This window comes from Hibiscus syriacus, unplaced genomic scaffold, assembly GCF_006381635.1.
Source record: "Hibiscus syriacus cultivar Baekdansim isolate YM2019G1 unplaced genomic scaffold, ASM638163v2 tig00005856_pilon, whole genome shotgun sequence".
NCBI classification, from domain to species: Eukaryota; Viridiplantae; Streptophyta; class Magnoliopsida; order Malvales; family Malvaceae; genus Hibiscus; species Hibiscus syriacus.
The window spans coordinates 167,839-184,204 of NW_024062067.1; the positions used below are offsets into that span (position 1 = coordinate 167,839).

The 16,366-nt window shown below is 37.1% G+C and overlaps 1 protein-coding gene and 1 pseudogene across 1 annotated transcript; both read right to left on the bottom strand.

The window, feature by feature from the left end:
• Nucleotides 1-9,298: 9,298 nt before the first annotated feature.
• On the bottom strand, nt 9,299-9,958 carry LOC120199968 (RING-H2 finger protein ATL78-like). Its single transcript, XM_039200920.1, has one exon. The coding sequence runs from the start codon at nt 9,956-9,958 to the stop codon at nt 9,332-9,334; it is 627 nt and encodes a 208-aa protein (XP_039056851.1). The 3' UTR covers nt 9,299-9,331.
• A 4,277-nt stretch (nt 9,959-14,235) lies between these two features.
• LOC120199995 lies at nt 14,236-14,303 on the bottom strand (annotated as a pseudogene).
• Nucleotides 14,304-16,366: the final 2,063 nt, after the last annotated feature.

Sequence of the window (16,366 nt, forward strand, 5' to 3'; positions counted from 1 at the left end):
AAAATGTAAAGCAACTTTACAAAAAGAGAAATATTATATATTTTGGATTAAAAAAAGTGGGAACTCTTCTGTAACTTTTATTATACTTTTCTATTATGTTTATATTTTCATGTACAGCTGAGAGATCAAGGATAGGGTAATGTTAAAGGTAGGCACTTGTTTTTGTTCCATATTAGATGTACCACTAAGTGAATCCATTTCCTCTGATGTGCTAAAGTTGGAGGGGAAGACAAAAACCAATTATTTGAAATGTTTGTGCGAGAATGGCATTAGCTAGAGATTTCCTCATATCAAATTTTCTTTCGTCACTCTACCATTTTAAGAATATTATAAATCTGTTAACCGATGGCTGCATTTATACACTATGTTGACCTATACATAGTAATCATAACTCTAGATCTAACATAAGTATGTAAAAAGAGTCAGTGTATAAACCTCAATAACAAGCGAAAGAAGGGACTTCTTCTAGTATGGAGGATAATCCCTGCAACTCCTCTATTTGGTATCACCGATACTATCAGTCAATCATCAACCGACCATCGATTACAATTCTCCACCCAAATCAAAAAGAGTGAATCGTTCACAGTCGATATAATTCACTTGTCACATCAACAGATTTGATTGAAATAAATTTTTTAGGCAAAGTGCTTGTCAACAGTCGAGTCTAATAAAAACCATTTTCCAGTCCTATATGCTAAACGTAAACAACTCTAGTTTATATGGGCATTAGTTTTACTAGGTGCTCTTTTGTTTTCAGGTGTTGGAGAATTGCTTGATCAACGAGTTAAAGAAGTTACTGCCTTGGAAAACATTGGTTCTAGTTTCCTTTTTATAATTAAACCTTCACATTAGAAGCTAAGTTTCAAGGCATTATAGAGAAGGGTGCCATATACAAGGAACACCAATTGAATAGGATAAAAGCAAGAAACCTGCTTTTGATATCATGCATGTACAGTATCTTAAGCACGAACCAACTTTCTACAGTATTTAAAGGAATCGTTGTTGTTCCTAAAGGTCACATATTCGAGCACCAACGACTATACAAGGGTGATTGAGTGATCAATGTCAAATGGTTGAGAATATTTATAGCATATACTACTTTATAATCACCATAGCTTAGTCAAAAAAAATGTATAGTATCTTAAACTTGGAAGTACTTTTGTGATCAACAATTTTCTTTTAGAAATAAAGTCTATAAATTGAAAAAAAAAAACTTCACTCTAAAATAACTCTTAAAATATGACATTTATTTAATTTAGACACCTTAACGATTTTTCATATTACATATATCTAACATTTTTTATATTTTTTACTTTCATCTATTTCAATTTTTATGTGACATGACACTCTTATAAAAGTCACATGACCAAAAAAAATCTGAAATAAATAGTAGAAAATTTTAAAGAATTATAAAATATTTTTAAAATTATAATTGAGATTATTTTTATAAAATTTTTATTTTTTTATTTTTTAAAATTAAAAAACCAAACAAATATAAAAAAACCTTTAAATAATCATTATAATTCTTTAGACTCATCTAAATATTGTAGTCGAATTTTAAAGACCACACTAACCAGTGAAGAAACCTAAAATAAATTACATATGAAAAATAATTTCATTTCCGATAACGAGTTTGGAATCTCATAACACAGTTCCAAAGTAGAAATAAAGAAATTAAATTTATTACATTTTTGCAAAATCGAGGTCTAAATTCTCTGAATATAGTTCAATTCACACTATGCATATCATTTGAAAGGAGAAAAAACTGATAAGCTGAAAAAAAATAGTATGACATAAAGAGTGCAATAAATGAAACCGGCAGATAAGTTGGGGGAAAATATTAGGCATAGAACATACAAAAATATCATAATCATTAATAGATTAGCAAAACATAGATTCACATACATACAAGAACTCTAATATAATATGTATCATCAAACAAATAAACAATTCAAAGAATACTCAACAACATGAAACTAGCATAAATATGGTGATGAAACTAGTATTTAGTCCAAAAGATCAATTATGACTCTAACCACACGATGAACTCTTCAAAGACTCAACATATTCAACCACCTCAAAACGACCTCGAAAAAAAATGACCAAGACTAAGAAGGTTCACATATGAAACCAAACACGGCCCCCTACTCAACCGGTATGGATCGTGTTATTGTATAATGCTCGCCAATCAAAGGGACAAGTGTTATAACCTCTGCCACTTCGGAGGGCTTCCATTTCGGTGAGCTCTGTCGATTTCTCTACTTAGAGAGACACTCTTTGAACCCACTCTAACACTCGACCTGACTCCCAATATAAACTTATTGTTTTTACTTGTATAAGCCATCTTTTCACCTTTTATACATCAACAAATCTTATCAAATTAATATATTAAAATATGAGATAACTTAATTTATTAAATATAGCGAATGTTTTTGGCATTTTACTTTCGGAGCCTTTGTTTTGCTGTCGGAGAGTATAGACAGAGTACAAATGGAGTCTCCACAATATCGTTAAAAGTTGAGTGCTCCCGATTTGTCTTTGCTTTCCCTTTTCGTTTGCCCGTTTGTGCCTTTCTTATCTGCCATTTCTAACTACTCTTGCGCACTAATAATTACTTTTAGCTTTATATATTCAATGTTCTGTGTATGTATATGAAAACACTTGAAAATTATTGAACATGATTTTTTTTTTGGGTAATACAGCATGAAAAAACTTGACTATCGTGCCTTTTCCATATCAACTAGCATAAGCACCTCCCTCGGTGGAGTACAATAGGTAGTTGTTCCCACCAGATAGCCTCTAGACATCCCGACAAGCTTATCCGCCACGTTATTAGCTTCACGTCCGATTTGACGAATTCTCGTTTCCTAGTTCCTGTTTAGCATCTCATGAATAAGGACACCTATGGTATTACCATCTCTTCCACCATGGCGATTGATCACTCTCATTGCTTCCGCACAGTCAGTTTCAGCTTCGATTTTCCTATTTCCAAGGTTCCAAGCATAACATAATGCATCATGGATGGCCCATAACTCCTCATTTAGAACTAAACATATGCCAAGGCTTCGGCAAAAACAGAATACCCAATAACCATTAGCATCACGCAAAGCTCCCCACCCCACCGGCAACCGCCATCTTCCCAGGTCCCCCAACGGCTTCATCTGTATTGAACTTCACCCAATTTAACGCTGGTTTTTGCCATTTATCTTGATGACGCCTCTCAATGTTGTGCCCCGGTTGAGCATCCTTGCTATTAATGAACTCATTCACCAATCGCTGTCATTGCACCAGTATGTCCTCACGGTCAACATAATTCGGTTGAAATACAAAATTGCACCTTCTTTGCCATATCTTCCAGCAGAGGATAGGGAAAAGGATACCCCAACTTTGATGGTTCATCGGGAACTCATTCTCCCCATTAACATTAGCAAGCAGCCCAGATTCATTAGGCATATTCATAAAGTCATCCATTTTATCTGCAGCAATTACATGATTCCAAAAGCACGAATACCTGTGCATTTTTGAAGAACATGAACCATGCTTTCATCCTCACCATTACATAACCGACAGGTAGTAGACGGGGCCAAATGCCTACGAAATCATTCCTCATCGGTTAACAATTTCCCATGAAGTGCAAGCCAGAAAAAGATTTTAACCCGCTAAGGCACTTGTAGACTCCAAACCAATCTCCACTTACTGCTATCCTCCTGGTTTAGGACCTCTGAAAGATTACTGTAAGCTGATTTTACATTAAAATCGTGAGTTGAAGTCCACGTCCAGCGTGGTCTATCGCTGCCCAAAGCCGAATGGGGAGAGCAAACTACATCTATGCGAAGACAGACATGCTCAGGTACCAAGGAATACAAGATACACTAGTTCCACTCACCTGATCCCATAACCAAAGAGCTCACGGTCAGCGGAGTAGGAAACGTGCTGGACAAACTGTGATCTGCTAGGGGGTCGAATCCATCAAGCCAAGTATCGTACCAAAAGTCTGTTTGTTAGCCATCTCTAACATTCCAAAAAACACTTCGTTTTATATCATTCCAAACACATACCAGCCCTTTCCACAATCTAAAGCAACCTGGCTGTTATGTATGGCTCATAAAAAGTCTCGTTGTGGGGTTACGAATTATGTGGGTTGGGGGTGTGGGGGCGCAGCCCCCGCGGTACGGTACAGGGTTGATTTTGTAATTATGTACCAGGGTTTTCTATTATAAATAGAGATGTAACCTAGACCTAAAATATCATTGAATAAAACTTCTAGCGCCGCCTAGGCACCGAGGACGTAAGCACATTGCCGAACCTCGTAAAATTCTCGTGTTCTTTCATTTTCTTTACCCGTTTTCGTCAACAATTGGTATCAGATGTCAGGAGCAAAATTCGAAGTCGCGAAATTCGATGGTCAGGGTAACTTCGGATTATGGCAAACGAGGGTGAAGGATCTATTGGCGCAGCAAGGGATCTTGAAGGCTTTGCGACCTACAAAGCCGGCGTCGATGGATGAGGAAGATTGGGAAGAATTGCAGCAGCGAGCGGCAGGAATCATACGATTATGCTTGGCGGACGAGGTCATGTATCACGTCATGCATCTATCGTCTCCAGACGAAATTTGGAGGAAGTTGGAAAGTCAGTTTATGTCCAAATCCTTAACGACAAAACTGTATCTGAAGCAGCGGCTGTATGGGCTGAAGATGCAGGACGATCACGATTTGGCGCAACACGTGAATGTCTTCAATCAAATCATTTCTGATCTGGCTCGGCTTGATGTGAAAATTGAGGATGAAGACAGAGCGATGATTCTGTTGTGTTCGTTGCCTTCCTCTTACGAACACATGGTGACTACTCTTACATATGGGAAAGAGACTATCAACGTTGAGGAGATTACTGCAGCCTTGTTGGCTCACAACCAGCGGAAGCAGAATGCAGGGGAAAGCTCTCAAGCCGATAGCTTATATGTCAAGGGTAATCGAGATCGTGGACGGAAGCCAGAGAAGGCAGGGTCCGGGAAGCGGAATTCCAGATCCAAATCCAGGGATAAGAAGACGATTCACTGTTACAAGTGCAAGGAGGCGGGACATATGAAGCGAGACTGTCCGAAGTTGAAAAAGCAGACCGATGAGAAGCGTGATGGCTCATCCAAGTCTGTGAACGTGGTCGAGGATGATACTTCTGATTGCAGTGAGGGTGATATGCTTTCTATTTCAACGACACAATTGACGGATGCTTGGATTCTTGATTCTGGATGTTCTTATCACATCACGCCAAATAGGGAATGGTTTTCGACATACAGGCCGGTTAATTCTGGTTCGGTTTATTTGGGTGATGATCGATGTTGCAATATTGTTGGTATTGGTGATGTCAGAATTAAGATGCACGATGGCTCCGTTCGGACGTTGAGTGGTGTTCGACATATCCCAGACTTGAAGAAGAATTTGATTTCCTTGGGCACTTTGCACAAGAATGGTTTTATCCCTAAGGCTGACGAGGATAGGGAAACCATTCGGATTGTTAAAGGAGCATTGACTGTGATGAAAGGCAAGATGACTGCAGGGAATATCTACAGATTGTTAGGGAGTACCGTTGCAGGTGGAGTTCACTCTGTTGAGTCCTGTGATGATACGACAAAATTGTGGCATATGCGCCTTGCTCATCTTAGTGAACGTGGTATGGCAGAATTACACAAGAGAAACTTGTTGCATGGTGTCAAAAGCTGTAAGCTCGATTTTTGCAAGTATTGTGTTCTTGGTAAACAGACTAAAGTCCGTTTCAAGACTGCGAAGCACACAACTCAAGGGATTCTTGATTATGTGCATTCTGATGTATGGGGCCTTCCACGACATCGTCTTTGGGTGGATCTAGGTACTATGTTACTTTTATTGATGATTTTTCACGGAAAGTTTGGGTGTATTTTTTGAAACAAAATCTGAAGTTTTTGAGAAGTTCAAGCTGTGGAAAGCTGAGGTAGAAAACCAAACAGGACGAAAAATCAAGTGTTTGCGGTCTGACAATGGTACGGAGTACACAGATTCACAGTTCCTACAATTCTGTAAGGAGCATGGGATTCAGAGGCATTTACAGTGCGCAAGACACCACAACAGAATGGTGTTGCGGAACGAATGAACAGGTCGTTGAATGAAAGAGCCAGATATTTGCGGTTGAATGCGGGCTTCCCAAACACTTCTGGGCTGAGGCTGTTAACATGGCGTGTTACCTTATCAACAGATCGCCAAGGGCATCGCTGGCTGGGAAAGTTGCAGAAGAGGTATGGACTGGTCATGATGTTAGTTTTGATAACTTACGGATTTTTGGTTGTCCTGCTTATGTGCATGTACCTGCTGATGAGAGATCCAAACTTGATGCAAAATCGAAGGAGTGCATTTTTCTGGGTTACAAGAAAGGTGTCAAAGGATTCAAGTTCTGGGATCCAGTTGCGAAGAAAGTTGTGATTAGTAGAGATGTCGTTTTTGATGAACAGTCTATGTTGCAGCAGAAGCAAGACACGACAGTGGTAGATTTCGAGCAGTTTCCAGTTGAGAAACCAGAAACTTCTCAACCGACTTCTGGTGGTTCCACTACGGATGATTTGCAGGATTATAGTCTCGCCAGAGACAGGGTGAGACGGACGAATATAAAGCCTCCGAACAGATTGGGTTTTGAAGACTTGGTATCTTTTGCACTTACTGTTAGCAGTGATGATCCATTTACTTTTCATGATGCCGTTACTAGTCAGGAAAACGACAAGTGGATGGCAGCCATGGTTGAGGAGATGGAGTCTTTGAATCACAATCGCACATGGGAGTTAGTTCCCCTTCCTGAGGGTAAGAAGCCGATTGGTTGCAAATGGGTGTATAAGAAGAAACCAGTAGTAACAGAAAAAGAGGGGGAGAAGTTCAAGGCTCGTTTGGTAGCGAAGGGTTTTTCACAGCAGAAAGGAGTTGATTATGATGAAATCTTTTCTCCTGTGGTCAGGCACACTTCAATCCGAGCAGTACTTGCATTGGTGGCTAGTTGGGATTTGCATTTAGAGCAGATGGATGTTAAAACTGCTTTTTTGCATGGTGATTTAGAGGAGCAGATCTACATGCGGCAACCTGAAGGTTTCACTCAACCTGGAAACGAGCATTTAGTTTGCAGATTGAAGAAATCTTTGTACGGGTTGAAACAGTCTCCGAGACAGTGGTATAAACGGTTTGACTCCTATATGATCAAGATTGGCTACAACCGATGTGAGTATGATTGTTGTGTCTATGTTAAGAGCCTTGATGATGGTTCTTTTATTTTTCTATTACTGTATGTTGATGATATGTTGATTGCTGCGAAGAACATGGATGATGTTATCGGTTTGAAAACTTTATTGAGTCAGGAATTTGATATGAAAGATTTAGGTGCTGCAAAGAAATTCTTGGAATGGAAATTTGCAGGGACAGAGACTCAAGGAAACTGCGGCTATCTCAACGGGGTTATGTTGAGAAAATGCTAGAAAGGTTTGCGATGAGCAGCGCGAAACCAGTTAGCACTCCATTGGCGAATCACTTTAAGCTCTCATCAGAACAGTGCCCTAAGACAGATAAGGAAGCTGAAAATATGGCAAAGGTTCCGTATTCTAATGCTGTTGGCTGCTTGATGTATGCGATGGTATGTACTCGTCCTGATTTAGCTCATGCTGTTAGTCAAGTTTGTAAGTACATGTCTAAACCTGGTAAGCAACATTGGGATGCAGTCAAGTGGATCTTTCGGTACTTAAAGGGTACTGTGGGACATGGAATTGTTTTTGGGAGTCAGCGGGATAATCCTTTGGTTGTAGGATATGTGGATTCAGATTATGCAGGTGACTTGGATAATAGAAGATCTACGACAGGGTATGTGTTTACTCTTGGTGGAGGGCCTATTTGCTGGAAGTCTACTGTTCAATCTGTCGTGGCACTATCTACAACTGAAGCTGAATACATGGCAGCGGCTGAAGCTGCAAAAGAAGCTTTATGGCTTACTGGTTTAGTGAAGGAGTTGGGTGTTCAACAAGGTGGAGTTCAGTTGCTTTGTGATAATCAAAGTGCTATTCACTTGGCTAAGAATCAGGTGTATCGTGCTAGAACTAAACATATTGATGTAAGGTTCCACAAGATCAGAGAGTTGGTTGCATCTGGAGAGGTTTTGTTTCAGAAGGTACATACTGATGAGAATGCCGCTGATATGTTCACCAAGCCAGTTACGACAGACAAGTTCAAGCATTGCTTGGACTTGTTGAATGTTTCGAGTTGTTAAAGAAGCAAGGTAACCCAACCCACATTGAAGTTTCCAAGGGGCAGGATATTCGCCAAGGTGGAGATTTGTTATGTATGGCTCATAAAAAGTCTCGTTGTGGGGTTACGAATTATGTGGGTTGGGGGTGTGGGGGCGCAGCCCCCGCGGTACGGTACAGGGTTGATTTTGTAATTATGTACCAGGGTTTTCTATTATAAATAGAGATGTAACCTAGACCTAAAATATCATTGAATAAAACTTCTAGCGCCGCCTAGGCACCGAGGACGTAAGCACATTGCCGAACCTCGTAAAATTCTCGTGTTCTTTCGTTTTCTTTACCCGTTTTCGTCAACACTGGCCGATTAATGCTATTCAGAACAACCTCCGTCCACCGGTATTTATTTTTTAGAAAACGAACCCACAGCTTGTTGGCATCTTATACCAATTGCATTCCAATCTTTATAAAAAAAGCTTTATTTTACATACCAATATCCTTATATACCGAGACCTCCTTGATCCGCCGATAGTTTAACTGTATCCCATTGAACCAAAGCAATTCCACCAGAATCCTCATGATTATTCTAAATATACCTTTGAATAAGCTTTTTCAAGGCATCGCATATTCCTTTTGGGAGTCCGGTCGATTGCATTGATTTTTTTTTAACATGTTGAATTAGATTTATTAGTAAAACATGATGGACAACAAAATATGTTAAAAGACTAAAGTTATCATTAGAGTTGATTTTTTTATGAACTTGTTGAACTAAATTTAGTGTTTAAATGGAGTGTTGTTTTTCTTTGAGGTTCTAGGTTTAAGTTGTTGCGTCTGCAAGATGTGTGTTGTCAATGGTTAAGAAATATTATATACATATACTATATTATAATAACCCATACTTTTAAAAAAATTGTATTTTTTTATGAACATTATAGAAAAGTTTGCTGAGGCTAGATTTAAGCAAGGAGGTCAACATTTTCAATCGGGTGCCTCTAAAACTCCAAAATGAGCTTCGCTCATGGAATATAACACCTTTGGATCGAGCGCTTTCTACCAAATGGAAAAAAAAAAAAAAAAGAATCACATCGTCTTTTACCCCCTAATATCACGCACCATACCTTCAGGTTCCAGTGGTTGAATATTCACAATGCTCTCCAACGAGCTACTTTGATTACACCCCATAATTTTTTGGCATGTTTCAAGCAGACAATGCCTGCATTTGGGGCACGATGTGTGTGATTTAAGCCACTTATCGATGCAACGAGCATGGAATCCATGGTTGCATTTTGGTAGGAACCGGAGGTGCTCGCCGGGCAAAAACTCCGACAGGCATATCACGCATTCCCAGTCAAGTCCCGGCATATTCATCTGCGCTGAGTAATTCACCACGGGGAAAGTTTTGAGTGCTTTCGGCTTGATCCCTCTATCGACTATTGCAGCTGATGGGTTGTCGATGTACTCCGAGGCCGCCCTGTTCGAGCACCTTAGCACACATCTGATTATCAAGTTTAGTCCCAATGAGGAAATTATACCACAAATGAGGACCGAAAGTATCATGAAAACATTTTGGTCTAAATTGGTATTCTGAGGGTAAGGAGGAGGAGGAGACGTGTTTGATGATGATTGGTTTAATTGTTTGTAATATAGCAGTAATTTCCTGGAATGAAAGTTTCCAAGAAGATCTTGTAAGAACTGAGATGATGTAGAAGGTGAATACATTGTTTGCTAGAGAGTTTGGATAAAATTTGCTTGGAAAAACAGAAAAATGGAGGAGATTATATATAGAGAAAGTTGAGAGGCTAAAGTAGTGTTCAACAGATCCTTTTTGATTTTATCTCTTTACTTTTTTGTAGATATGAGCGTGAGAATCCAATGATCGTCTGCTTGTTTTTATTCATTAATTAAATAATGGTTTACTGGTAGAACAAGCTTCGGAAGAATTAAACAAAAATAAAAGCTAATTTTTCTTTCGACCTTTTATGTCTATGTGCGGACGTCTTTCGGGTGGATTCGAAATTGGACTTTGTCTTAAATAAATGGGTTAGAGTCGCCATCGATCATTTATTTTTTTTAAAACATAAAAAATAGGTTAATCGGACACCTTATTACCTGATCTGCGTTTTACCAGAAATATGTCGGATTCGGGAGTCAGTTACAGTTAAGGAAGAATTAGCACCCTTGTACTGTCCTTTCAGTACTAATTTAATTTTCAGTTGTCTTAATTAAAAAAATTGCAAGTTGAATTAAAAGTAAAAATTCAATTCAATTACTTACTGTTAATTGATTGATTACCTCTAAATAACTAAAACATTTGATTATAAAATAAAAGAAATATTAAATAAAAATTAAATTTAAAAATAAATCAAAGAAGGAAATATTTAATTTAAAAAATTTATATAAAAAAATATTAAATAAATAAAATAAATGTAGAAAATATTAAATTTCAAAAAAGAAAATAATAAATATAAAAAATATTAAAATAAAAATAAAATAAAACAAATAGATAAAAAATAAGTGGGAAAATAAGATAAAACAAATAAAATAAAAAGGAAAATATAATAAATAAATAATAATAGTAGAAAAGATAAAAAGGGGTTTATAAAAGTTGTTTTTAAAATAAAAGATAAGAATTAAATAAAAGAAAATAATAAATAATTAAAGAGATTGAGATAAAAAGATACTTATAGTGAAAGCAGTCTCAGACTTTAGCTTTGCCTCAAATTCCTCGGATCATTGAAACAGATCTTTACTTCAAAATTTATGTTTGCTTACAAGGACAATTCTTCGTTGCCGACTCAGATTATGTTGTTTCAACAATAACTAGTTTCGATCTTAGTTTCTTCTTAGCAAGCAATTTTGCTAAACGTGTTCTCGGAAAGTCGAATATGCTTCAATAAGCAAATCCTTAATTCTCAAGTTTGGGATTTAGCCTTCGGCTTAAAAGAAAATTAGTTGAGCATGACCAAAGTCATACTTAGCATAATTGTTGAAAACGAAAAATAAAATAAAATAAAGGAGTATACGAAAATAAAGAGAAAGCTAGAGAGAAAAAAAAAGATTTTATTCTCAGATGTGTGTGTTTCTAGGCTTACCCTGAGAGGGTATTCATAGACTTCAAATTCCTAAAAACAAACTAAAGATAATTCCTAAAATAATATCTTTTATCCTAATTAAAATACTTAAAACTATTTAAACCAAAAAATACCTAAAACAAAGATAAAACAAATTAATATTTAAAATAATATCTGAAATCCTAATTGAAATACTAACATCTATTTAAACTAAAATAAAAATATAACATATAATATTAATATATATACTAAATAAGCCCCGGACGAAAATGGATGTCTACAGTTGCTCATCTTTTTCCTTTTTCGTGTAACGAAAAATAGGATAAAGATAAAAGGACACAAATTTTCATTCGTTAGTTGCAAATGACTTATTTTCTATGGAATTGAGTCGATCCATTGGGCACGATATCCTTCTTCGTGAAGCTAAAATCGTGAGTAGCTCCTTCATTGTGAAGTTGAGCTTTGAACTGAAAAATCCTGAGCAAGATATCCTTCCTCGTGAAGCTGAAACTGGGCTCAAAGCATTGGAAAGTCGCTCATGTATCGTCTTCTAGGCCAATATACTTCGTCGTGAAGCTGAAATTTGACCTGAAGAATTTGGTATGAAACTAGTTTTTCATTGTTGTGTTACAGATGACTCCTTCGTTGTGAAGTTAGGTCAATCATTTGGGTACGATATCCTTCGTTGTGAAGTCGAAATCGTAGGTGACTCCTTCGTTGTGAAGTTGAGCTTTGAACTAAAAAATCCTGAGCACAATATCCTTCATCATGAAGTTGAAACCGAGCTCAAAGCATTGGAAAGTCACTCTTGTATCGTCTTCTAGCCTAATATACTTCATCGTGAAGCTGAAATTTGACCTGAAGACTCTTGTATGAAACTGGCATTTTATTGTTGTGTTACATATGACTCCTTCGTCATGAAGTTGGGTCAATCTTTGGGTACAATATCCTTCATTGTGAAGTCGAAATCATATGTGGCTCATTCGTTGTGAAGTTGAGCTTTGAATTGGATATTCTTCGTTGTGAAGTTGAAATCCAATCTTGTAAATTAAATTGCTTTGAGATTAATATTTCGCTGTGAAGTTAAGCTTTGAATTGGATGTCCTTCGTTGTGAAGTTCAAATCCAATCTTGAAAACTGCATTGGCTCGAGTTTAATATTTTTTCACTACGAAGTTGACATTGACTCTAACAAGAATAATTTGGAGGGAAATCCTCAATCCTTGGTTTTCAGTCCTGATGACTCTTGATTATGGAATCTTGAATTTCTGATCTTGATCTTGGATTCTCTACCATGTTTAAATCCAACGTATAGAATTTTATTTCTAGTCTTGGTTTGGGCGATGCCTTTCAATTATCTCAGGTATGGTGCATAAGCCTAGATTGGCTTCCAAATATCTTCTAGAAACTGTCACTTCAAACGTGTCATGCCCTGAGTCGTGCCATGTCTCCAACCGTGACCAAATAATAATAAAAATTGCAGAATGCATTCCTTTTAGTGCAATTTCCAGAATCTGAGGTCCTGTACAGAAAATGAATTAAAGCGAACAAATAAGCCACAAAAACCAATGATTAAGGAGTAATTTTAAGCAAAATATTAACTAAATTAAGCACATATCAAATTCCCCCTCACTTATTCAATGTTTGTCCTCAAGCATTCCTCAATTAACATGTCAAAATCGTAAGTTGTCATCTTTAATTTCAATTTATTCCTCAAACTTCCAATTGAACTAAGTCCATGACATTTGACGAATTCAAGCTACAATCAAGCAAAGACACAACTAAGAAAATTTAAAGTAATCAAGACATCCCAATTAATTGTCAATTTCAATGAAACATGACTCAATACCTCACAAAGATTCACACATATCATCTCAAAGTGTTTGGGGTGAATGAAATCGCTCAAACCGAAACTAACCAAAACATTACCATAGGCTTGGAATCCAATCAAGTCTCCACTATGAAAAATGAACATAATGCAATAATCAAGGGGTCTTTAAACAAGGTGTAACGGGGCTTAGGTTAGGGTAGGGAAAAGGCCAAAAAGAAAGATTTAAAATATCAAAACAAGAGATCTAAATAATTAAGAACAATCCACGAATTAACATGAACCATAATAAAACAAGGAAAAAGAATATACGATAGACAATTGAAACGATCAATTTTTCTTTTCCTTTTTTTTTGATGTTCGAAATAGTGAACAATTTGTTCCTTTTTTTCGATCTATTTTGAAACAACGATTTTTTTTCATGGAACAAGAGTGATACAAGATCTCAAATCTCTATAAGGGTGTGAAAAGAGAGGAAAAGATAGGCTTCGAGTTTAATTATGAGGTATAAAACAAAGAAAGAGAAATAGTCTCAAATGTGATTCACTAGTGGATATGTAAATGGGTAGCTTTTTGGGAAAAGTGGGTTTATCCTAGGTTCCCCTATCACATTAAAACATTACATTCAACATATTGTCTCGATATGCATTGTGATTACAAGTTCTAGAACATCCTAATTATCCCTGCACACACAAGTCAAACAATGAGCAAGAAAGAAAATGTATGCTCGTTAGGCTCAAATCTCACAAGAAAGGTTTATATGCACTGAGTCAAGTTCATCTCTATCGACAAAAGCATGAAATATCAATACTTAACAAAAATTCACCAGCTATACCAATCACCAATCATGCAAATTAAATTCTATCAAAACATGATCACAATCCAAAAGGAACAAGAGTATAAAGTGAATTTCAAGACTAGCAACCAATGATCCCAAAACATCAATATCAAAATAACTCAATTTCAAACAATCAAACAAGTTAAGGAAAAATTTGACAACATGCTTATCTTTCCCCCCTCACTTAATCCATTTTGTCCCAAAAGTATATCGAATTTAAAAAAAAGAGGGGAAAAGAATACTCTCCAATCTAGTGGCAAAAAAATTTGGACCATTTCTCGATTTGTGTGTGTCATCCTTGCACAAAGGCCATGCTAATCTTCGTCTGGGAAGTCAAAGTCTAGTGGCTCGTAATTTTCAACAGTTCTGCTTGTAAGAAATCCGATATGGCACTTCCCCTTATAGCTTTTTGGCTCACGTACTCGATGTCAAATTTGGATAACAACATCTTCCATCGGGATTTTCAATGGTAGGATATTTGACCTCGTAATTAGTGAACTTCTTGTTCAAGTAGTAAATGGCCCTTTCTTTTCTCCCAGATTCATCATGCTGACCCAGAACACATCCCATTGAGTTCTCGAATATAGAAAAATGCAAGAATAGAGGTTTACCCTGAATGAGGGACATTATGATAGGAGTGCGAGATAAGTATTCTTTTATTTTCTCGAATACAGTCTGGTAATCCTTATCCCATGTTCCAGAGTTATTTTTTCAAAGAAGGCGGAAAATTGGGTCATACTTTTCGATCAATTGAGATATGAATCGTTGTATGTAATTTAACCTTCCCAGAAAACCTCAAACCTTTTTTTGTATTTATGGAGGAGGTAAAATCTAGATGGTGTTGAATTTATCTGGATCAACTTCGATACCTCTCCTGCTGACCACGAAGCCTAACGACTTTTCAGATATTACCCCGAAGGTACATTTATTGGGGTTCAGTTTCAGCTGGAACTTTCTTAATCTTTGAAGGAGCTTTCTCAGATTCTCGACATGTTCGTTTTTGGTTTGTGATTTGATAATCATTCCATCGACATAATCCTCAATTTCTTTATGTATCATGTCATGAAACAAGGTTACCATAGCTCTCAGATATGTTACCCTAGCATTCTTTAATTTGAAGGGCATCACCTTGTAGTAGAAAGTTCCCCACATTATGACAAACGTAATTTTTTCCATGTCCTCAGGATGCATATTAATCTGGTTATATCCTGATAAACTGTCCATGAACGAGAAAAAAGTGTTCCCGGCAGTGTTATCCACCAGAGTGTCTATGTGCGGCAGAGGAAAGTTATCTTTGGGACTTGCCTTGTTAAGGTCTCGGTAATTGACACACATGCGTACATTCCCATCTTTCTTTGGAACCGGTAATATGTTGACCACCCATTCTGGATACTTGGCCACTTGAAGGAAGCCGGCATCGAATTGTTTCTTGACTTCTTCCTTGATCTTAAGAAGCATTTCAGGTCTCATTCTCCTTAGCTTTTGCTGCACAGGTTTGCATTCTGGCTTGATAGGCAGTTTGTGGACTATCATAACTGTATCTAGCCCCGACATGTCTTGATATGACCATACAAACGTATATGTGTATTCTTGAAGTAAGAATATTAAGTTTTGTCTTGCTTCAGTCGAGAGAGTTGTGCCAATTTTGAATTTTTTTTCCTTCTTCTATACCTAGATTCAGGACTTCGATTTTCTCTTTATGTGGCATATTTGCTTGTCTTCTTTCTATCATCCTTAATAATTTGTAAGGTAAACTGCACTCGTCTTCATTGTCACATTCATCAACTTCCCTAAGACAACGAACTGTTCAAAATCCATTTTCAGGTCAGTATCATTGGTGCCTGCATTATAATTATCTTGGGACTCTGAAAGAAATTTGAAACCACAGGTAATTCTTCAACCGTCCAGTTTAAAAACCGATACAGGTGGCAAAGGGAAGATTCTTGACCCATCCATATTTTCGACATTCTCTGCGGTTATAGCATTGATACTCCAATCTTCCAAATCAGCTTTTAAATATGGTAAAGTCGTTCCAAAATCATAACCATTGGATTTAAATGTTTCATAAAGAGGTGGAAAATCATGGGTTCCCATTGAAAATCTTCTCGTTCAATCTGGCCAATCTTCTGTCTCGACCTTTCTAGATTTCCTTCCTCTTCTATTATTGACTGGGCTGAAAAACCAAGCCCGAACTGGTCTAGCTTTGTTATAGGTCTTGCAACAGACTCCCAAATCCTCTTTCCACCTTGGCACCTCTTCCTAATGTCTGTTTGATCTCCATTTTAGTGCATTCGGAGAGCTGGTGTTTGGAAATCTTTCCTCCTTCTGCCACAAATATAGCATTCACAAACTCTAAGGAGCGGAATGAACATTCTACCATTTCATAATTTA